Here is a 23111-nt window from a genome sequence, read left to right on the forward strand (position 1 = left end):
TCTTTTAAATTTTTTTTTAAGAGACAGGGTTTTGCTCTGTTGCCCAAGCTGGAGTGCAGTGATGCAATCATAGCTCACCACTGCCTCAAATGCCTAGGCTCAAGGGATCCTCCCACCTCAGACTCCTGAGTAACTGGGACTACAGGTGTGTGCCATCACTCATGGCTAATTTACAAAACACGTATTTTGTAGAGATGGGGTCTTGTTATGTTGCCCAGGCTAATCTTGAACTCCTGACCTCAAGTGATCATTCTGCCTTGGCCTCCCAAAGCACTGGGATTACAGGTGTGAGCCACCATGCCTGGCCCAGATCCTGTCCTTTTAAACTGTGGTACGAAGAATTCTAAGATGGCCCCCAAGATTCCCACTGCCTGAGGAACATGCCCTGCAGAGCCCCTCCCCTTGAGTGTGGATGAGCCTATGAATATAAACGCCACTCCTACTTATGTAATTAGGCAAGGCTATATGGCAAAAGCAAAAGGATTCTGCAGATGTAATTCAGGTCACAAATAAGCTGATTTTGAGCTAACAAAAATGGAGATTATATCAAGGTGGGTCTGACTTAAACCAGGTGAAACCCCCCCCTTTTCATTTTTGAGACAGTCTTGCTCTGTCGCCCAAGCTGGAGTGCAGTGGCGCGATCTCAGCTCACTGCAATGCCCAGGCTGGAGTGCAGTGGCGCAATCTCGGCTCACTGCAAGCTCCACCTCCCGAGTTCACACCATTCTCCTGAGTCAGCCTCCTGAGCAGCTGGGACTACAGGCGCCTATCACCACCCCTGGCTAATTTTTTGTATTTTTAGTATACACGGGGTTTCACTGTGTTAGCCAGGATGGTCTCAATCTCTTGACCTCATGATCCACCTGCCTTGGCCTCCCAAAGTGCTGGGATTACAGGTGTGAGCCACCGTGCCCGGCCAAAAAACTCTTGAAAGAGGAACTGGAGAGATGATTTCTGATGGCCTTGAAGAGGCTAACGGTCATGCTGTGAATCGCCTAGAGAGGGGTGGCCTCTACAAGTTAATGGCCTCAGTCCCAGGCATAAGGAATTTAATTTTGCCACCAGCTTGCGTGAACTTGGAAGAGGTCTCCTAACTCCAGATGAGAAAGCAGCCTGGCTGATACCTTGATTGCAGCCTTGTGAGACAGGAGAGGACCCAGCTAACCTGTGCTTTGGCTCCTGATCCACAAAACCTTGAGATAATAGACGTGTGTTGTTTCAAGCTGCAAAATTTGTGGTAACTTGTTATGTAGTAATAGAAAACGGATACATTCTCTGTTATTTTGGTGTGACAGTTGGACTAGCTTTCCTAAAACTTGGGGCTCTCCCTATTCTATGGCTGAGACTAAGTGAACTTGGGAGTCATCCCCTCTTTAAAAGTGAGAAAGAATCTGGCTGTGTACCCTTCTTGTCCAAATGTCCTTTGTGACCTTTGAACCCCATGCCAGAACTTTCATGGGTCTTGTCTATTCAAGTTTTCAACCTCTTTTTTCAGGCCACATTGACATTTTCTATTTTGTTAGAAAGTCACCCATTTCCTATAGGTTATTTATTTTTGTTACAGAATTGTATATGTTATCCTCATATAATTATTATTCCTGACTCTGGAATTACATTTTTTACATTTCTACTGTTTTATATTTTTGTTGTTTTGTCTTAAACAGGTTGGCCCAGTGTTTATCTGCTTCATTTTAAAATAACTGAATTTTGAATTTATTTATCCTTTTTACTATTTGTTGCATTGATTGATTTCAGCTATCTCATAAATTTTATCTTCCTAGTTTCCTGGTCTGTTTCGTTGGGTTTAATTTCTCTCTTTTCATTATAAAAAAATTCCAAACTAGCTTAAACCATATGTTTTCATTGTTAATTTGTTTCATCTAGATGCCCCACAAAATTTTGACACAAATCCTAGACATACACTTGCCTGTAAATATTTCAGTACATATTTTAAAATATAATGACTTTAAAGAAACTTAAGAAAATGTCCATATCACATATAAGAATTATTGAGATGGGACTGTTCCCTTGAGCAAGGGAACCCCTTCGTGGGTGAGAACTGGAGTGGCTGTTTCACTCAGCCTGCTGCTGGCCACTCCTCGCGAGAGGGAGTATGCGAGCAAGTGAGTGCAGGAACTGGAGGGAAGGAAGGCTGGAACTGGCCAGTTGCTCCTCTCTGGCAGAAGGCAGGCTGTGTATGGGCCCCACAGCAGCATCCAAGCCCCCGCCCTCTTGGCACCTGGGTTCTTGTCCAGCATCCAGGAAGAATCAGGTCACACGAATGGACTGAAGGGTAGTAATATGTGGATGATTTTATTGGGTGATGGAAATGGCTCTCAGTGGGATGGGAGTTGGAAAGGGGATGGTGTGGGAAGGTGATCTTTCCCTGAAGCCACGTCTGAAGTTAGCTGGGTCTATCCATAGTCTCTGCTGCTCAGCTGCTTGTATTCCCGCCAGTTGGCGGCTTGTATCCCTGCTGTTCAGCTGCTTGAGTTGCTCTGCCACTTGAAGTATTTTTACGGGCACAGGATAGGGGTGTGGCAGCCGCAAAAGGCAACATTTGGGCAGAAAAACAGGGTCAGCTGTTTTCACTTAGGGTCAGGGTTCCAGGCTTAACAGTGGGGTTTAGCCGGGAGCCCAGCCATTCTGTATCATTATGCTAGTTCTTTAATATCACCAATGTTCATTCAGACAGTTCTGCTAGCACAGAGGGCAAGGGCACAGACAAGTTCAAGCTGCCATCCTCCCAGAATCTCCCAGCTAATAAAGGCCTGGCTTTCAGCCTGACTGTAACTCAGAAGAAATATATTTTATACTGTACCCTCCAAACATGAATACCTACATGTATAACTGGAACAGATCTTCCACAAAACAGCACTTACATTTAACATTGGGCTGTCCTCCTCCTTCCCTCCCTCCCTCCATTCCTTTTAAATGTTGGTTGTAACCCATGAAATTGACTTCACATTATACTATAGGTCTATCATGTGCATGTTGAAAAACAATCTTACAAAGCAAACTTCTAAATAATAACGAAAAGGTTTATGAAATGAGTTTCAGACACCTTATCTGAAAGGAGGGGCAGAAAAAAAAAAAGCATTTCATCTGTCAAGTGCCTGGTGTCCATGTCAGCCCATTCCATGTTCAGTTCATTCATATCCCACATCTCTTGCTTATCTATACTATTATTCTTATTTTGCTAGGCACCACCTGTCAGTATAGAATATTTGAGATCTCACTGCCGGTTTTTTTCCATTTTGTCTTTCTGACCATTTTTGCTTGAAATTTCAACTTCCGCTTTGAACGTAACAGTCCAACACATTTGTTATCTATATACTCTAACCAAGCAGGTGCACTACCACCCATCTTCCTGAACTACTAAAGACTCAGAATTTAATTAAGTAGAAACTGTTCTCAAGGTCAAAATAAATAGCATTTAGCCCTTCAAGGATAAATTCTGCTGATAATAGTCTTCTCTTTATAAATCTAAACTATAACCTTGGAATTCAAGTGAAACAAATAAGCAGATGTCAAACCAAAATCCATGTGAAAAAATAAACACCCTCAACAGTAACAGTTACAATTGAGATCCTGACACACCCATCTTTAGTGATTTACTCTATTTAGCAAATATTTAATGCACTTCAACAAGCAGGTTCCTTGGGCTTTGACCTTCAAAGAAATGCAAGACACTCATGCAATTTAAAAGAGCTTTACTTAGTATACAATCTCCATACAATTCAGTAAAACAAATTATAAAAGCTCTTTGTAAGATTTTACCCAAAGGGTGTTAAAAACAGAAAATCAATTGCCACAAGAAAGTAAGACATTCTCTCATCTCAAAAGTTTTTTTCTACGAACAGACAAACACTCTCTTAGGCCAAAAGGCTGCCATGTTTAAAGTATTTGGGAGCATATTAACCAAGATACAGGATCTGATAACACTTCATTGATTTTGAGATTTGAGTTAAATTTTAAAAACCAAATATCTGTACATTAATTTAGGTAGGTTTTGGCCAAAGAGGAACTAAAATTTTTACATCTTAGACAAAATTAATATAGAATCAGAATAGACATTTTTACTTTTAATCGTGGAATAAAGATGCAGATCGGATGATGTATTTATATATGCCTTTGCCACCTGGCAGCATCCAACCAAAAACACACACCCACACCAACACAAACACACACACACCTGTCACGCTGATCTCACAAGGGTCAGGAAAATCACCATTAACACGATGACAAACGGCCTGGGTAACATCTAACTATGCTCCTGGCTAATATACTTGAAATGAATCCCTATTTTTCAAATGCCTGTAATAAAGTGATTAGAACCTTCCAACTGAATTAGAATCTCTAATAACTACTGTGATCAGTATCAGTAGTTGGTCATTTAATAAAGTAGGTTAAACTAGGGAATCATAACCTCAACTGTGTAACTGTACATTCGTTTGCTGATCTTCTGATATAAAGACATGAGTTTTTCCTTTGCCTAAGGGTCCAATGACTATAGTTCTACTTCTCACATAAATCACACTGATAACATGATTTGGGTCCCTTCTTCTCGGTTTAGAGTTTTAAAAGGTGAGATGAGTACTTAAATAAATCTATGAAGCAATCTAATCTCAGAAATTTTCTTGATTTGTGTATTTTCCCCAATATCTTATAATTTTCCCAGCCACACCTAATTTAAAAGCGACTTTTATTGGCAACTAGCCTTTATCACTTCTTACCAAAGCATTCAACTTAATTTTTGCAGAAAGCTCTTTCTTTTCACACCCGTATTTTCTACGTGTACGTAAATACTTAACTGAGTTGTGTACTTACAAGAGGAAGCAGAGCTTGCATGTAGTAGTTTGGGACGGGCGCACAACTCAAGGGAGGGAGCCGGAGCACTGAGAACACTAGAGAGCAGCCTCCAGCTGTGCTGGGGCAGGTGGCTTACGAGAGAGATGGAGACTCCGGGGCCTGGGAGTCACATAGGCAGAGTCCGTTAAGAGCACTTCTATTGTACTTAGAGGGTCTTCTGATTGCTAACTCAGAAGCAAAATCAAGTGGGTTTTCTATCAACAGAAAACAGAGCCATTCTTTGAGGCTATCACCAACCAGGTCTGAGTGGCAGGGAGCTGCCGCCGTGGGTCTCTTGCTTCGTTCGGCCTGGTGGAGAGGCTGTAAGCCAGAGCCAGAAGTCAGATGCTCTTCTTTGCTTTCCTTCTGTGTACTCCAGTGAGAAGGTCACATTGGAGAATACTGACGAGTGCTAAAAATATTTATTAATAACATGATTCGTTGATAGATTTGGTCATCAGGAAATAAAAACTTCTACTGTACATGGTCACAGTGTCTTGGAAAGAGTGTTAAGTATGGATTCTGTCTTGCAAGATTTTTTTGGCACTTTATATTTTTCACTGAAGACTGAGCACTAAAGGTGCTGGCAACAATGACACCTAAACTATGAAAAAGAAAAAAAATCACTGTTTGCCATCATTGCGGTGATAAGCATATAAATTTAAGTGCATGTTTCTTGTATATTAAGACTCCAAATGCCCAAATGCTTAGATGAATACATACAGGAATACTTAAAACAAATTTAAATATAGCCATAACAGAGGATTTTGAAAACAAAACCACAGAGTCTAACATATTGTACCTTACGTGTGCTTGGTTTCAATTAGAGTAAGGCACTCGCTGAAGGATGTACTGACCCATGCTGTCAGCTACAACAGGCATGCATCATTATTGGCTTAATTATTAAGTTTCAGTACTGATTAAAACGTTTTATTACTGTATTATCCTAAACTGCAGTGGTCTCCAATCGTATTAAGGGATACAAAAAAGGTATAATTCAGGAGTTTCAGTTGCATAATTTAATAACCCAGCTACTGTCAATTTTTTATTTAAACAAGTTTTGATAAAAGCTGAGTCTGCTTGTGTCCAACATGACAGTGTAAAAGACTTTTTGAATGCTGCTTAATAAGTAGTAATTGAATATAAAATCATTTGAAAATGTGATGTAGCCATCTTGATGTCTATGGTAATTTACTTCAACACAACTGCAAGCAGAAATGCTTAAATCATTTCCACCTGGCAAGAACAGGGGAGAAAGTTAATTCCATTAGCCATCTTGATTTAATTAAATGCATAATATGTTCTTACTAGCAACTTTTACATATCCTCTTCATTAGAAATTAATTATATAAGCAATTATCAAAAAAATTTTGAGCAAGTACATATATTCTTCTTTGTTGTTTACAAATAAGCATGACTTAGAGGCACTTGGTTACCTTTTAGTAAGGAAAAGAATTACACTACCAGGGCCCTCTCAGTAAGATTGGAGACCACAAGTCAAACTCGGTATGAAAATGCTGTCTGAAAATGCTGTCTGCTAAAAATACTGTATTAGTGAACTAGTTAAGATAGAACATTTAAAAAATATTCAGACTTTGCAAGATTCTAGGCTGTAAAAAATACAAAGGCTAAAAACACAAAAAGTTTACAAAATTTTGCAAACCCAATAAATTGAAATGAGTAAGAAATAAAGCAAAACTATTACTTGCAGGAGAGGTTAGAGTATCAGTAAGTTTTAAAATAATAACACTAAAATGTAATAAATTCTACTTGGCTACATACATTTCTGCCCCTTTAAGGACTTACAATATGGAACTTGTAACACTTTTCTGTGCCCAGCATTCAAACACATGCGTGCACACGCACACACACACACAAATACATGACACATAGTGCTGAAGTACTCCACATTACATTTCAGAGTATAACAAAATGTTTGATACAAAGCCCTAACATGATTTTTTTTGTTAATGTTAAAAGCATGACAATTGGAAAATATAACATTTTAAGATAAAACAGGACACTAAAGAGCTTTTTAGAAAGCTACCAATTAGTCTTCACCAGTGAAATCATATTAAATAAGCCGATCATCATTTCTAGTTGATTCAATCATAGCTGTTTTAAGCCACCTGAAAATTAAAAGTATTTCAAATCCTGAGCAGGTGCTCATCTTCCAACATGGTATGTGCCTATCCAGGTATCCATGGAACACACATCATTCTCTCCAACAACACAATTTTAGGTCACTCTTAGAAAGTTGTCAACATTTAGGCTAAAGAACATTAATGAGAAAGATAGACACACAACAAAAAAGACTTCTGCTTGTAGAAGATGCTTTCAAAGATGGCAATGTTTGTGTAAACAACTGTAGAACTTACTCATATCACAGCTTGAAGGTTTGGGCTACCTACTTACATAGGAAACGTCATCTACCGAGTTTCATCATGATGCAGTTTCACTGTATCAAAAATAGACACTGGGCAGAAATCTGTGCTACTTGTTTCTGGACAGCTTGTAAACGTGGAAGGTTTTGTTCTGGAACACTCTGGTGAAGTGGGCCACGTAGGGAGGCAGGTTTCTTTTGATCTCTTCACAGAAGCGAGGGTGGTCTGCAGGTTTCAAATCAGGATCATTCTCTCCTGGGCCATCCATCATCTAAAACCAAAACAAACCCAAATACAATTTTGGGGGAAAATCCTACTTACGAAAGATAGTAGGAGCAGGAATGGGTACTGGGTTTAAGAATGGTATGTGAGTGAAATTAAATTATATTATTTCAATGTCCATGGGCACTTGGAGACCATCTGGCCCATCCTTTTCCCCCTTCAGAAGTGCAGACCACGGCTGAGAAGGAGAGTGCAGCGTCACACGATGATCCCATTAATGGGAAAGCCAGGACTAGAACCCAGGTCTGCTTGCTCTTAGGAACATACTATACTGTCTCTCTCACAGAAATGAAATACAGAGAACTACTGTGATCAGAGAAAGCTCTCTAATTCATCAGAAAAAGTCACACTTCGGTCAGGTGCGGTGGCTCATGCCTGAAATCCCAGCACTTTGGGAGGCTGAGGCAGGAGGATCGCTTGGATCAGGAGTCTGAGACCCATCTGGGCAACACAGCCAGACCCCATCTTTACAAAAGATAAACAAAATTAGCTGGGTATGGTGATGTATGCCTGTGGTTCCAGCTACTTGGGAGGCTGAAGTAGGAGGATCCCTTGAACCTGGAAGGTTGAGGCTGCAGTAAGCCAAGATCGTGCCACTGCACTCCAGTCTGAGTGACAGAGTGAGACCCTGTCTCCAAAAATAAATAAATAACCTGAAAAAGTCACACTCAAATCAAAACTTAAATGGATGTCTTTGGTCTGCACCACCTCTGAACTCAAGACAATTATGAACTATGATTCTCCTCGGGCAAAAATCTGAATTTCAAATTTTGTACAGTTAAGAATTTTTTTTTTTTTTCAAATTTAGGCTAGGTTTGTCACTTTGTACAACTTGTTTACAAATATCTATTGGCTTTCATACCATTAATTACAGCACACCTCACACCTCTAAAGGGTAAAAATGTTTGCTCTACTGAGACCTGGCATAGCTCCAAGAACACTTTCCTCAGAAGGGAGAGGGGATAAGCGGCTGACTGCTTTTCTGCTCTGGAGTGCAACTTAGCCTCTGAAAGCCGGCCTGTGGAAATGCACCAGTGGACACAGGACACTCAGTGGGAGACAGCAGGAGGGGCAGGGGGAATCCACCACCTAGACTGGAGGGCAGGAGGGCCCCACCACCCCTGCCATGCAATGGCTAGCCAATACGAAGCGTTGGAGCAGTGGGTTTAAAGGCTGAGGTTTTGTTTATAGCAGCAAAATCCTTAACAGATACATTTTATGCAGAGCCCTATCATACAAATGAGCTGAAGGCAGAGCTGCTCTGTTTGGTGTGACACGGGGGACCCAGGGCTCCCCTCTCACCTCTTCCTTGCCCAGCCCCAGTGGCAGTCACTAAAGTGCCAAGAGAGGCGTTCTGCAGGAAGCAAGAGAAAAAGTGAATACTTGATTTGTAGCGTAATTCAACTAGACATAAAAGATAAAAAGATGCACATTCTTATGATTCAAATCAGAGTCCTGCCCTGGAGTGCAACTTAGCCTCTGAAAGCCGGCCTGTGGAAATGCACCAGTGGACACAGGACACTCAGTGGGAGAGAGCAGGAGGGGCAGGGGAACCCCACACAGGGAGAGGCAGCAGGCTCACGTGGCCGTTGGCAATGTCCAGCAGGTCCCGGAGTCGGCAGCCCCGGTGGTGCCTCCGCTCGTAGCAGATGCTGTCTTCCAGGATTACGTAGTCGGTGCCAAAGGACCTTAGGAGGGCATGCACTTCTTCTGGTGCCCTCTTGGCATATATCTGATAAACCTTCAAAAAGAGATAAAAATGCAACGTGGCAAATGCTACTCAATTGCCAGGGAGTTCACTATGTGATGTAGCCTTTCACAGGGCTGAGTCTAAGACCTAACACCCAAGGTGCTCTCTCCAGCCGAGGCCATGCTGCACGCGCTCATCTGCAGGCCTGGAGCGTGTGCATGGAAGTTCCCAAAACACTGTGAGTGCTCGGCCTTGGGAAGAGAGTGAGCCAGGAAGAACACATCTGGATTCAGAATGTATTACTTCAAGTTAGGACTATATTCATTAGTAGGCGCTGTTCCAAGGTAAATGACAGGGCTGAGTAAATAAGATATAGTCTCTACTTTTAAAAAGGGGACCCCTGGACTAAAATGGCCCATTAAGAGCGATGGGACAGTCTGGGGGACACACGTCCCAGTAAGGCAGAGCCCCAGCTTCTGATACGGGTAGGTGGGGAGAAGGACCCCTGTAAGGTCCCTGCTCCTAGGCTGGGGCAGCACAGGCTGCTTTACCTGCTACACTGCATCTTGGCTAACTGAGAGACCCCCCTGCTCCTCTCCCTCTCGCCCATCCTGGGGGTGAGAGCCACTTGCAGCACACCGTGGGCAATGCCACAGGAGGCCCCCTTCACGTTCATACCAGTGCCACACACCCTTAGTGGATGGATGCAAACTGAGCGTCCTAGATTCTGGGGCTGGAATGGAAACAGACTTTGTGAGGTGTTGAATGTGGCGGTTCATGAAGAGAGGCACTGCCTCCTTTTTTGCACCCTGATTTCGATGCTAGATTTCTGATTTGGGCTTAAGGGTCTAACTTGATGTGTCCACACGGATGGGTGAAATGGTAGGGAGGTAGGATGCCATTACTGCGACAACTGTGTTGTCCTACAATCCTGCACCAGGTCTCGGACTGAAGGCATTCCAAGGATTCCAGGGTCATGATGAAGAGCCGTAGGGCCTTCAGGATTTCAGCGTGTGGGGCCTAACCCTAGTACCGAGACAGGAAAGGAGATGCCCAGAAGGACGCTCTGTGCACTTGACCTGTCTTTTCTGCAGTCTCCAGTTCAAGCAGTAAAGGCCACCCCGGATGAACTTGGTGTCTGGAAAACCAGGGAGCCCCTTTCCTGCATCCTCTTAGTTAATTTGGAACTATCCGGAACACTTGAGCCCATCAAAAAATTCCTATTTTAGCAGGAGTCTAAATTCAAATGATTCTTACACAAAACAGATTTAGTAAAAATCATCTGCTTTCAGGCTAGTCAAATAGCACCTCAAAACAAGACTTTTTCAACAACTTTCCAAATGCCAACATGAAAAAGTGACATTAGGAAACATTTATGAGTTTGAAACCTGATTGGTGGGGATGAAGGGACACAGGCACCCTCCTGCACTGCTGACTTGAATGTAAACAAATATGACCTGTATAGAGAGGACTTGATAAATCTTTCGATCTACATTACAGATGCCAACAACCCTGACCCACCACTTCCACATCCAAGAATCTGCTGTACAGACAGACACTGTGTCTGGAAAGAGTGATGTGCAGACAAATTTATCTGCAGCATTGTTCATATAATCACAAAAGACAGGGAAACAGCAGAAATGGCTAAATAAAATATGCCATAGCCATATAAAATATTAAGCAGCTTTAAAAATAACAAGGAAGCTGTTAATATACTGAATATAGAATGATTTCCAAAACACATTAAGTGCCGAAGAAGCAGAATGTAGAATGCCACTTCTTTTGTTAAAATGGAGAAAGGAGCACCACCCTCCCCCACCATATTTGTATACGCATGAAATACCTGTGGAAGGAGACACAAGAAACTGCTAACATTATCTGCCTCCTAGGAGGGGAACTAAGAACTGCAATAATGGGAGAGGCACTTTTCACTATATTTCCTTTTGTATGTTCTGAATTTTGAACTATGAGACTATTATTATCTATTAAAAAACAAAAACCCCAGACTTCAGAATGGTCCATAAGAAATGTGACCAGTATGCCTCAACTCCTTTTCCTTCCCCTCCCTAATCCAAAAGCTTTGCTCCCAAATGCTCTTTTCTGCACGTCTCAAGGCGTGTGTCTTCTCGGTTCTTCCCTGGGGAGGACCTGTGGCCTAACAGCACGTCCTTAGTGGATGTGGGCAGGCAGAGGTCCCGAACCAGGAGATGTGAGCCCTGTGCACTTATGCTCTGATTTCCCCTCTGATATGGTTTGGCTGTGTCCCCACCCAAATCACATCTTGAATTCCCACATGTTGTGGGAGGGACCCGGTGGGAGGTAACTGAATCATGGGGGCAAGTCTTTCCCGTGCTGTTCTCGTGGTAGTGAATAAATCTCACGAGATCTGATGGTTTTATAAGGGGGAGTTTCCCTACACAAGCTCTCTCTTTGCCTGCTGCCATCCATGTATGACATGACTTGCTCTTCCTTGCCTTCTGCCGTGATTGTGAGGCCTCCCCAGCCATGTGGAACTGTAAGTCCATTAAACCTCTCTTTCTTCTGTAAATTGCCCAGTGTTGGGTATGCCTTTATCAGTAGCGTGAAAACAGACTAACACACCCTCCTAACCTAATGCTGGAGGGTGCAGCATTCAGCCCCATCTTTACCACACATAGGGACATGCAGCCCATGGCTGGCCACAAGAAGCAAGGGGAGGCACAGGGAACCCTCACCGCTCTGGTCCGCTCTCTCAGGCTGCTGTCTTCGTAGTGCGGGTGGTTGGTTAGGGTCCTTCCCGTGCACAGCTTGACTCCGGCCAGCAACTGCATGCTGCCCGCAAACACAGCCTTTCTTGGAGTGTTAGAGCTGAAAGATTTTAGAGTCTGAATTAATCCCACTGTTAAGAGGTCCTTAAAGACAACAAAGAAGACAATATCAAACTCTTTCAAAAGAATCCAGCTATGTTACAAAGAGTTATGAATCAGGGAAAAACAAAAACAAAAACGGGAGTTTGCTTGGGTTTTGACTTCCACTCAAACCAGTGAGTGCAAAAGTAATTGCGGTTTTTGCCATTACTTTCAATGGTAGAAACCTCAATTACTTTTGCACCAGTCCCACATTTTTTACAACAACGTTTTGTATCTGTTTTTGACTGTTCACCAGAATAGCAGTGGGGAAGCCTCTTACTGTTTTGCTAGGTTTACCTTTATAAGGAATTGTCTTAGAAGGCAGGCAGTGTAGCTTTTGAGTTCAGACTTCTAGGCCAAGACCCACAGTCCTCTCTTGCTGTTGTTCCAGAGGGGCAGAGTCTAACAAAAATAACCTAAAAGACTGCCACTGCTTGTGTATCCAACCTAATAAAAGGGCTACCTAAAGCAACATATAACAAATCAAGCCAGAAACTGCAGGTGATAATATGTCAATTCCAAGGGTTTTTGCTTAAAAAAGCAATAAGGAAAAAAATCACAGATACTACCAAAAATAAAAACAGAATTAGCAGCAATAACAAAAAACATGGGGCCGGGCGCGGTGGCTCAAGCCTGTAATCCCAGCACTTTGGGAGGTCGAGACGGGTGGATCACGAGGTCAGGAGATCGAGACCATCCTGGCTAACCCGGTGAAACCCGTTTCTACTAAAAAAATACAAAAAACTAGCCGGGCGTGGTGGCAGGCGCCTGTAGTCCCAGCTACTTGAGAGGCTGAGGCAGGAGAATGGCGTAAACTCGGGAGGTGGAGCTTGCAGTGAGCTGAGATCCAGCCACTGCACTCCAGCCTGGGCGACAGAGCGAGACTCCGTCTCAAAACAAACAAACGAACAAACAAACAAAAAAACCCCATAGAAACAAGATTCTGAAATAGCCAATATCTTATTACTCAATATGGGGGATACACAATACTTCCGATGTGAAAACGCAAATATTTTACACATAACTTTTCTTTAGTCCTGATTATGAGAAACTATATGCAGTTTAAGGAACACAGGGCACCCTAGTATTATGGCACAAACTCGCTTTCTAGCTCCCACCACACTACGATTCTCCGCCTCCCATGGGTGTGAGGGGCAGGGACTAAGGACTAAGAAAAGACTCCCAGAATACCGGGAAAGCATTTTTCCTTTTTCCTCCCTGGAAAAAAGGAATCATAGTAGCTGATTTAATTCCTTTCCTTTTTTTTTTTTTTTTTCCCTGAAATCTGAGGGTCGCTTGCAAGCGGTCAAGGAGTTAATTTCTCAGGAGGCCCTAAGAGCTCTCTTCCAGGGATTCTCCTGAGTGCAGAATTTCCCACAGAGGCCCACTGAGGACACTGCGGGATGCGTTTATCCTTCTTGTGTTGAGAGGAGTCTGTGCCTGCTGGACTGAACTAAAATGAGGAAGATGGTTGTGAGGAGTTTATTTAAAATCATTAAAATTCAACATCCTTTGCAGAAAAAGCCACGGCAGGCTGTTCTCCATGGTTTTGGAGCAGGGCACGCAACTAGCTCTGGTGCTGCGGTTTCTAAGAGAAGCCTCATCACATTCATACATCCCACCAGGATGTTTTATTTATTCCAACTCAGTGCTAAGACTCCAGCGTGAACGCCATCCAACAGAGGCCTTGGATGTCTACAAGCAAGACATCCTACAATTCAAGTTGTGACATTTACAAATAGTTTACTTTTGAAAAATTCAAGATTTTCTTTCTAACAATGACACTCTCATTCACTCGCATTCCAATAAGCGTTCTTAAGTGAGGAAAAAAAGTGGCTGGAATGACAATGAGCATACATAATGACACATAATATGCATCCCCTCTCCCATGCCAGAGTCTAGAATGCGGATTCCAGCAGGAAAAAAGTTTCATGTGAGCTTGGCTGCACTTGAGAGCTTGTCATTCTGACAGACCCAGGAACACAAGAACAAATAGATGTTAGCTCTGTCCTCCGTACCAACAAATTACAGGGACTGTCTCACATTTTGTCCCACGTGGTCAGAGGAATAAGAGGGTTTCAATGAAAATGCAATGAAGGTGCCCAGAATTCCTTAGTGAAAGGATTTACTGAAATTCAGTTTAATTCAACTGACACTTACTAAACACTTACTCTGGGCCTTGTGTACTGTGCTACCCTCACCTAGAGTGTAATGCTAAAGGAAACAAGTACGAACAAATACTAATTTTTACAAGTGCCACCATTTTTCCAAGCCAGGCTTCTTTCCTTTGAATACTCTCAACTGGCACGAACCATTCCACAGCAATCAATGATACGATAACTTGACACATCCGTGCCAAAAAGTGGCTGTCTTTGGTCCTCTGAACTAGACAGATTTAAGATGCAGAAAGAACATGAGTCTGGTTTCCACGCCTGGCAGAGCAGGAGGTGGAGGCGAGAGCTATCAGGGGTGAGTGATCCTGGTTTGTAGTCTTACTGCCTGAACAGTGCCAAGCTGGCCTTCTACACAAAAGACAAACCCGGCAGCTGAGCTTACAACATCCATTCCAATCACAAGACTGTCTCACCATCACCGTTTTGAATGTATAATAGGAATCTCTGTGTAGCTTCAGCACCAAGAAGATGCACAAAGCTATGTGTAGCATGCATTTTATAATCACAGCAGAGATAAGATGACAGGCCTTGTTATCCAGCCACAGCTAACGAACAAGGTTTCAGCCTGCCTCCTGGACTATAATCATAGGCCTTGGATGAATTAAGAGTTCACAAAGGCTTAAATGCCCAAAGTCCTAAACTGCCCTCTAGGGAGTTATAAAGTTCTTTCTTTATTCAAACAATATTGCCGAGGGTCTACTACGTGCTGGGCTGGCAAACACGGTATGACAACCTGCCTTCAAGAAGCTTACTTAGGCCAGGTGTGGTGGCTCATATCTGTAATCCCAGCACTTTGGGAGGCCAAGATGGGGAGATCACTTGAGGTCAGTAGTCTGAGACCAGCCTGGCCAATATGGTGAAATCTGTCTCTACTAAAAATACAAAACTTAGCCAGGCGTGGTGGTGGGCGCCTGTAATGCCAGCTACTCAGGAGCCTGAGGAGGGAGAATCACTTGAACCTGGGAGGCAGAAGTTGCAGTGAACCAAGATCGTGCCACTGCACTCCAGCCTGGGCAACAGAGCGAAACTCCATCTCATAAAAAGAAAAAAGCTTACTTAACAGGTCCCATTACAGACAGACACTTCAAAATAACCCAGTGCTGTAGTGAGCCTAGTCTATCACATATTTACTAATGCTCACTGCAGGCCTTCAGCTAAGCTGGAAATGAAACAGCAGTCACTGAAGATGCTCTCTCCTGGGCAAGCTCTAAGAGCTCTTGAGTGGCTCCCACCCCTCGCCCCTGGCAGGTACAGCCCCAAGGCAATGGCAGGGCCATCACCAGCAGAGCGAGTGACACATGGCTGCTCAGGGGAATGAGATAAAAAGTGGAATAAAGCTCATTAAGTTGTGACTTTCTTAATGTCTGGCCTTATCAGCAAAAGTCAGAAAGTTTAAAAGAAGTATCTCTGTTTAATGTGTTAGTGCCACAATCCTCTGGATTGTTAACATACTCTTTCACTGAGGATGTGGCTTTATTTTAAAGCAGTAAAATACGCATATCCTCATGCCTATAAGATGAATTAAAAATAATACTTCTGGCTGGGTGTAGCAGCTCACGCCTGTAATCCTAACACTTTGGGAGGCTGAGATGGGTAGACTGCTTGAGGTCAGGAGTTCGAGACCAGCCTAGCCAACATGGTGAAACCCCATCTCTACCAAAAATACACAAATTAGCCAAGTGTGGTGGCGCCTGCCTGTAGTCCCAGCTGCATGGGAGGCTGAGGCAGGAGAATCGCTTGAACCTGCAAGGTGAAGGTTGCAGTGAGCCGAAATCACGCCACTGCACTACAGCCTGGGTGACAGAGATTCAGTCTAAAAAATAAAATAGAATAAAATAAAACAAAAAATAACACTTATTTGAAAATGACTGACTTCTGAGGACAGTAGGGATGATGCTTCTTTCCTCTGTGCCATGTGGCCTTGTCTGATATGCCAGCTCCGTGGTAAACCTGGGAAATAGCACTGCTACTTCCAATACTTCACTCTACCCGTAAGACAAATGCCAAAGGAAAAGCTACAAGCAAAGTGGAACAAAATGAGAAACAATCACACATTTCTAAACTTAAAAAGATACTTATATTCACTGTCCTTTCTATTTTGTGGTAAATTTAGCAGGCAAAGGGAGAAGGGATTCGTTGTCCTTAGCTGAAAGCACGCGCAGTGATGGACATAATGCTGGGTGCTCTTCCTTCACACACACTCTTGCCTGATACAGTCTGTGGTCTGTATCTAAAATAGCTAATGTGCTTTTAACCATTGAATGACATTTCTCTATTATAGAAAAACAAAGCAATTTTTACAAATGTTTGAACAAATGATGTATAAAATGAAAGGATAATTTGTTTTTATAGCTCTCTGCCAAGCTCCATAGCAGGCTGCCCAACCTGCACACAATTTGTTCTGTAAGAAATGTCACTAAATAATGACAAGGACTCACAGGTCAAATGGATTTACATTATATAATTTAAATGTCATTCCAGGAAGACCTGATGGCATTTTGAACAGATAATCTCATTTATTTTTGAAGCTCTAAGCTTCAACAAGTTAATTGCTGTTGAACTAATGGGGAAACTGAGCATTATAATATAATGTGTGAACATTTGCTTTATCTACACTTCAAAAATTTATAGAATTACGCAAATACTATAAAATGATTCATTAAATAGAAAAGAGGCTTATAGGCATTTAAGGTCTGAACTTAGCCTACATCATATTTAAAATATACACTCACTTTCTGCTTTGCTTAAATGTGAAAGAAAGTTGGTCCATTTTTTCAGACCCATCGAGAAAATACTGCACACGCAGGTTTCATTACTGGAAAGAGACTATTTCCAGTGAAAGTCTCCTAAAGTGAAGTAGCTAAAATGTCATCCCTCAAAATATGCACATCTATAGATCTGTCTATCTTATTTGCAAAATGTCAGAAGAAAATTTTCAGGAACGAAAAATGAAACATTCAAGGACACAAAGAAACAAGGTGGAAACCACAGATTGTGGTTGCATTCGGCCTTGCTGAGGTAAACGTGCTTTCCAATCACACAGAAAACCTTTAAAACTACCGCCTGACTTTTGCTGAAAGAGATACCAGAAGGAAAAAAAAAAAAAATTCCAAGTTTTTAATTTTGTATCCAGGAAACCTTATCAGGAGAGAAGGGTAAATATGAATATATGCATTTAAATCTGCTTGAAAACAAGGCATGCAATGCATCGGTGTATTGTGGAGAGCAGCAGACAGGTGAATGCACAAAAGCTGGGGTGTGGAAGGCTGGGCATGCTTCCCAGCTCTTAGGGAAGGCAGCTGGGGCTACTGCAGCCTGGGGCCCTGACTTTAACAACATGTCAAATGTCACAACATCCTTGTAATAAAGAGCAACTTAATCCCTAAACACTCTTGGTTTCATTCTGAAACTTCAATCTCTACTCCTTTTAGGAGCTAAAGATAGGAAAGCATAAAACATTTTCTATTATTAAAATTAGAAATCTAAAAAAAAACTTTCCCACTGAACTTGCTAAGCCACTGAAGATCTTAAAATGGAGTAGAGAGTGAGAATCCGGGAGAGAAGAATGAGGGCAACTGTGCTGAGGCGAAGCCCAGCAGTTACTCCAGTGAGAGGCAGCTGCAGTGGAGTGCCACCTGCATCCACACACTTCACGCGGTGCCCATACACAGCTGGTGCTCAATGAACATCTGCTGAACTCTATTAACAAGTGCACAACTTCAGATGTGGAATAACTTTATAAATTAGTTAAGGCTTTAAGCCTCTTCATAGGAATCCAATTCCTTGGGTATGAACCTTCTCATTTTAAGTGTTCCCCTCGAGTAATGCCCTTTGTTTTCCCTTGAGGATATCTCTTCCGCCTCTGAAAAGGAAAGAACCAACTCCCACTGAGGCAACTACATCTTTCAATTTACCCTCAAAGCAGCGAAGCCCTCCGAGAATACTTGGAAAGCCTGAATCTCTGAGCTGAAGCCCTGTGTCCAGGAGCACCATAGTGACACCTTGTGCGGGGTGTGGCTTTCCCCAGCAGCAAGGACACTTCCAGGTATGTGAGTGATGAAGAGGACGGATAAGCTTCTTTTTAACACTTCACATAAGGGGTGCTGTGTGCCAAAATGGAGGGTCACTTGAGGTGTCCCCAGGGTTTCTGCAGGCCACTATTTCTCCAGTGGTGATTCATCCCAAGGGCAGCCATCCCTCCCATAATGGAGGCTGTGCCCCTGTCCGACAGATGCCGTGATGACTGCATGGGCAGAAGACAGACATTTGAGTGCGTCTGCTTTGACTGTCTGGGAACAGGGCAGACAGGAAGACAGGCAGGGGAGGACAGAGGCAGCCCTCAGGGACAGTGCTGGTTCTCTGCCAGGCATCTTGGGACTCTTTCAGACGCAGCCCATGCATTTGAAAGAGTCCTTAGGCCGCAGCCTTTTCTCCAGCACAATTCATACTTGCTAATAACATGGATACCGTGTGACTAATCAAAGCAGTGAGGTGAAACTTGAAGGTCATATTTTATGTCTCAAAAACAGAAGAAATCAGGGCAGGTTAAAAGAATATTAAGGCAGTCACTTGCGTTTGGAATCCACGCCTTACAGGCCAGTGTGGATTTGAGTGTTGATTTAAACAAACATATTTGATGTCTACATAGACCCTATTTTGGCATACATTCATCACCACTTACGCTTACTTTGCAAACATGCCAAGCAGCTGGTTTTACAAAAATATTATTTAGATTTGAAGAATTTTAGGGGAAAAAGCCGAGACTAGATCACAATAGAACAAATTTTTTGGAACAATGCAAATCCTTCAGTTGCTGAGAAAAAAAAAAAAGCTAAAAGAGTATGTCTACTACAAAGGCACTACAGGGAGAGGAGCTGTTAACAAAAGGAGGGTCTGAAGAGTGAACATCACCTCCCAAACAAGGGAAATAGGACACTTGTATTCTCTTCTTTACACCTGGAATCATCTCTCATCCACAATTTTTCACAGCCAGAAATGTTACTTTAATTTTCTGTGGGGAAAAATATAAAAATAAAGGCACTACAAATAAATATATCTAGTCTAAGACTGCCAAAGATAGCCTGGGGCTCTGCTACAATACATTTTTAATGACTTTATAATTAATTCCTGAAAGACTGGGGTGTTTATGGTGCTCATCTAAGGAGATCGGGAAGACCCACCACCTTCAGGATGCTACCAGAAAGCAGGGGTCCTCCAGCATTAATTTCAACAGTAGAGTCCTGAAAATAGAAAATATCAGCCTCAACTTCAGATGTACGTCATAAATTTCCAGCTGACTATAGTTAATGCAAAATTAGCTTTCCTTTACATGAATAACTCTCTTTTCCTGTACATAATAAATACTGAAGGAATTATTTACTCTGTAATTGTCTGGCATGATTTAAAATTAAATAAATAAAGACAAAGCACGGCTTACTGCTCTTCTCAGCACTAGAAATATGTGAAAAATTATATTGACTGAATCTAGTCACACCCAGCCCGATATTAGGACCAAAGCCACGGGTATGTTTTAGACATAAATCTCTATGAGATCCACGCGTTGCCCTAGAAGGCCTCGGCTATCAAGCACTGACCATCTCTGCAGACACTCAGGGCTGATGTTAGCCATGGACAGGTGCTGAAATGGCCACTAACATCCCAAGTGATGCAGCCAATCCAGCCAATGTTTTCAGAAGGCACCACATGTGATGCGCAGCCTCTATTTACGTGTGAATAAGGCTTTCTGGTTAAAAGTAGGGAAATACAGTGTTCCAGGGCATAGGAATGGTGCTCCAGGTAGAAAAGTTTATTTTTGCTGGTGGGAGGCAGGTTTTGTTAATAAAGCTTTGAAATACACAAATTTCATTCAGATGCTGAATGCTGAGGCAAAACAACAAAGTGTCAGAAGAAATAAGAGCCAACAGGACACTAAAGCATTATATTCAAGACGGAAAGTGCCAGGTTTTGTATCTAAAACTTTCCCTGGTCCTAAGCTTTGGCAATATGATGAGTTAACATAAAATCTGCACTGAGCTGGCATGAGCCTCTACTTAACTGGAGTTTACAGTATAATTTAAAAATAATTAATGAGGGAAGAATATTTCCTTTCCTTTCCTTTTTTTTTTTGACAGAGTGTCTCGCTCTGTCGCCCAGGATGAAGTGTGGTAGCGCAATCTCGGCTCACTGCAACCTCCCCCTCCCGAGTTCAAGTGATTTTCCTGCCTCAGCCTCCTGAGTAGCTAGGACTATAGGCACCTGCCTGGCTAATTTTTGTATTTTTGGTAGAGACAGAAGGGGTTTCATCATGTTGGCCAGGCTAGTCTTGAACTACTGACCTCGGGTGATAAGCCCACCTCAGCCCCCCCAAAATGCTGGGATTTCAGGCGTGAGCCATTGTGACTGGCCAGAAAGAATACTTTGAAGTGTCACCATTAGTAGAAAATCAGAATGGTATTAAAATGAAAATAATAAAGATAAAATTGGCAGAGACATAAAGTTTTAAGTTTCAACAGATACTATAAGTAAACTTTTATTGCCATTTCTGTCAGTGGTTTGAAATGTCTTTATTGAAATTGTTTTCCTCTCCAAATGGGTATTTTCCCTTTCTTCATGAGATACAGTTGGAGAGAATATTTCTTGAATAGAAAGACGTTATTTTCAATTATGGAGTTTTAAAGAAAAATTTAGTAAGGACGAATGTTTCTTCATAATTAGATTCAGAAACAAACAAAAAACCCCCAAAATCAAATGTGGTCTATAGTGACTCTTAAAAGGCACTTACAATTTTAAAAGTTAAAAAAAATCCTCTTACTTAATCCAGTTCATCAGCTCCACTGTATCTGGATCATAGAATTCTCTCAACTCGGAGAGTTCATCCATCATTCCTGGCCAGAACTGAAATTAAAAACAAAACAAAAACAAAATCCACCCCTATACCCACAACTATCACTAAGATTAAATGAAAAAAAAGATAAACTGAATATAATGTGTGAACTAAACAAACATGGCAACTGGAATATACAACTATTTCACCTCTGCAGCAACCCTCCTAATGCAAGGGAACTGGAGTCTGGGAAGTGTCTGAAATTATCTTCATCTGAAGCTAATCAGGATGAGAGGTATCGCCAACTTTAAAAAATGAGCCTTTTAGCTTGCTCCAATAAAAATGCTATTGTATGTGATGTTAATACCTGACAAAACATTATCTTGACATGACAAAAATGCCAACCATGAGAAAGCTCAGAGTCCGTTAGGAATATGTAATTAACTAATACCACGCAATTTACCCCCAAAAGTAGAATGTATCCTGTAGAAGACAGAGCCGTTTTATGGCTGCAAAAATGTTTTAGAATATGGCATTGTTTTATCCTCACAATAACCCATGACATGGATGACGCAACAGGCAGCATCACCCACTGGGATTTATTTTTCATTTAGAAGTGTGGAAACTGCGGCTCAGAGAGGTATCTGACTTGACCAAGTCACAAGTGGCAGAGCTACAACCTGGACCCTGGCTCCAAATCCAGCCCCCTTTTCATTTCATAATAGCATGATTGTATTTTTGTACTAGAAATCTGGTCAAATGGTTTGACATATATTAATATAATTGCTGGTACAATGAGAGAGAAGAATCTTTAAATGTAGGGCTCTCCAGGACAATCTGGTACATCCGGTTCTATTTATACCACTTGGTGCCTCCTGGTCAACTTGAGTTACTTAAGATTTTGTAAATAAAATATAAAAACTACTCTCTGAATAACCCACTTATCTAATACCTTAAGTCCATTTAATTCAACAATTAACTAAATCTTAATTGTTTTTATCAAATGACAGTTGACTAAAAAGACTTGATCATATCTATATATATCCTAAGGTTAAAGGCAGAATTCATTTCACATATTAGCACAGAACACCAGTGACAACGTATGTATGCTCCACTGACATAGAAAATAGAATACTTTTATTTAAGAACCACTAGTAGAATTAAAGCAGCACTTGATTGATCTCTGGCTGTGTTTGAGACCTATCACTTTTTTTTTGGTCATCTCATCTTTGGCCATTTTTACTGCTCATTCAAATCTTGTCTCCTGGGTGGGTGAATCAGGAAAATTGCTAGTGATGGGATATCAGGTGTCAGGACTTCTGGTTCTAGTTTTTGGAAGAGATGTAGTAAAAATTACTGATTAAATGATACCTTTGTAATATTTCAATGATCTATTTTTCCTTATTAATTTGATAACCAATAGAATACCAACTTTTTAATGAAATGCTCTAATTCTTACAGCATAAACATATTTGAAATCTGTGAACTCAATGAATGTTAGGTATTTTTCTAGTTTGAAAGTTACTAATTCTGAAAATGTTAAAAGCTAGTGAGAATTTTGTGGCAAACTCCTTTAACCATATGAAAGCGCTGAATTAACTAACTGCTGTTTTTACCAATCAACAGTAGGGATTTCAGCAATCCAAATAAGTTAATCAAGACCAACGTACTAATTTTACTAAAGTCTTGACTTCAGAGTGGAGGCTAGTACATGTTTTTTCCTTTTAATAGGCTTATCCTAAAGAGAGATACAGTAAAATTGGTAGTATAAACAAGCAATTTTGAAACCCTAATTACAATTGCAATGTAAAACTGAAATCAGGCTTTGAAACATGAATTCACGTTACTTACAGGTAAGTCTGTAACAGCTGGAATAGTTGGAAAACAGATTCAGTTTCAGGGTAACCCCTCATACCCATAACATCTTTATTTTCTCTGTGATTTTATATATGTTTTGTGGAGATGAAATATCTGAACTATTTTACACAGTGAAACGGAATGCATTAGGATTTCTCCTGA

At 41.6% G+C, this 23111-nt stretch overlaps 1 protein-coding gene across 1 annotated transcript in view; it reads right to left on the reverse strand.

Moving 5' to 3' along the window:
* Positions 1-3695: 3695 nt before the first annotated feature.
* The window catches only part of DPY19L3 (dpy-19-like 3 (C. elegans)), an 83298-nt gene continuing 63882 nt past the window's right edge, over positions 3696-23111 (reverse strand). The window contains exons 15-18 of the mRNA XM_011995250.1: positions 21081-21163; positions 11922-12054; positions 9100-9258; positions 3696-7506 (exon numbers count right to left, since the gene is read on the reverse strand). Coding sequence (XP_011850640.1) covers positions 7345-7506; positions 9100-9258; positions 11922-12054; positions 21081-21163 — 537 coding nt within the window. The 3' untranslated portion in view covers positions 3696-7344. The remainder of the gene's footprint in view (positions 7507-9099; positions 9259-11921; positions 12055-21080; positions 21164-23111) is intronic.

The sequence above is a fragment of the Mandrillus leucophaeus genome, unplaced genomic scaffold, assembly GCF_000951045.1.
Source record: "Mandrillus leucophaeus isolate KB7577 unplaced genomic scaffold, Mleu.le_1.0 Scaffold48, whole genome shotgun sequence".
NCBI classification, from domain to species: Eukaryota; Metazoa; Chordata; class Mammalia; order Primates; family Cercopithecidae; genus Mandrillus; species Mandrillus leucophaeus.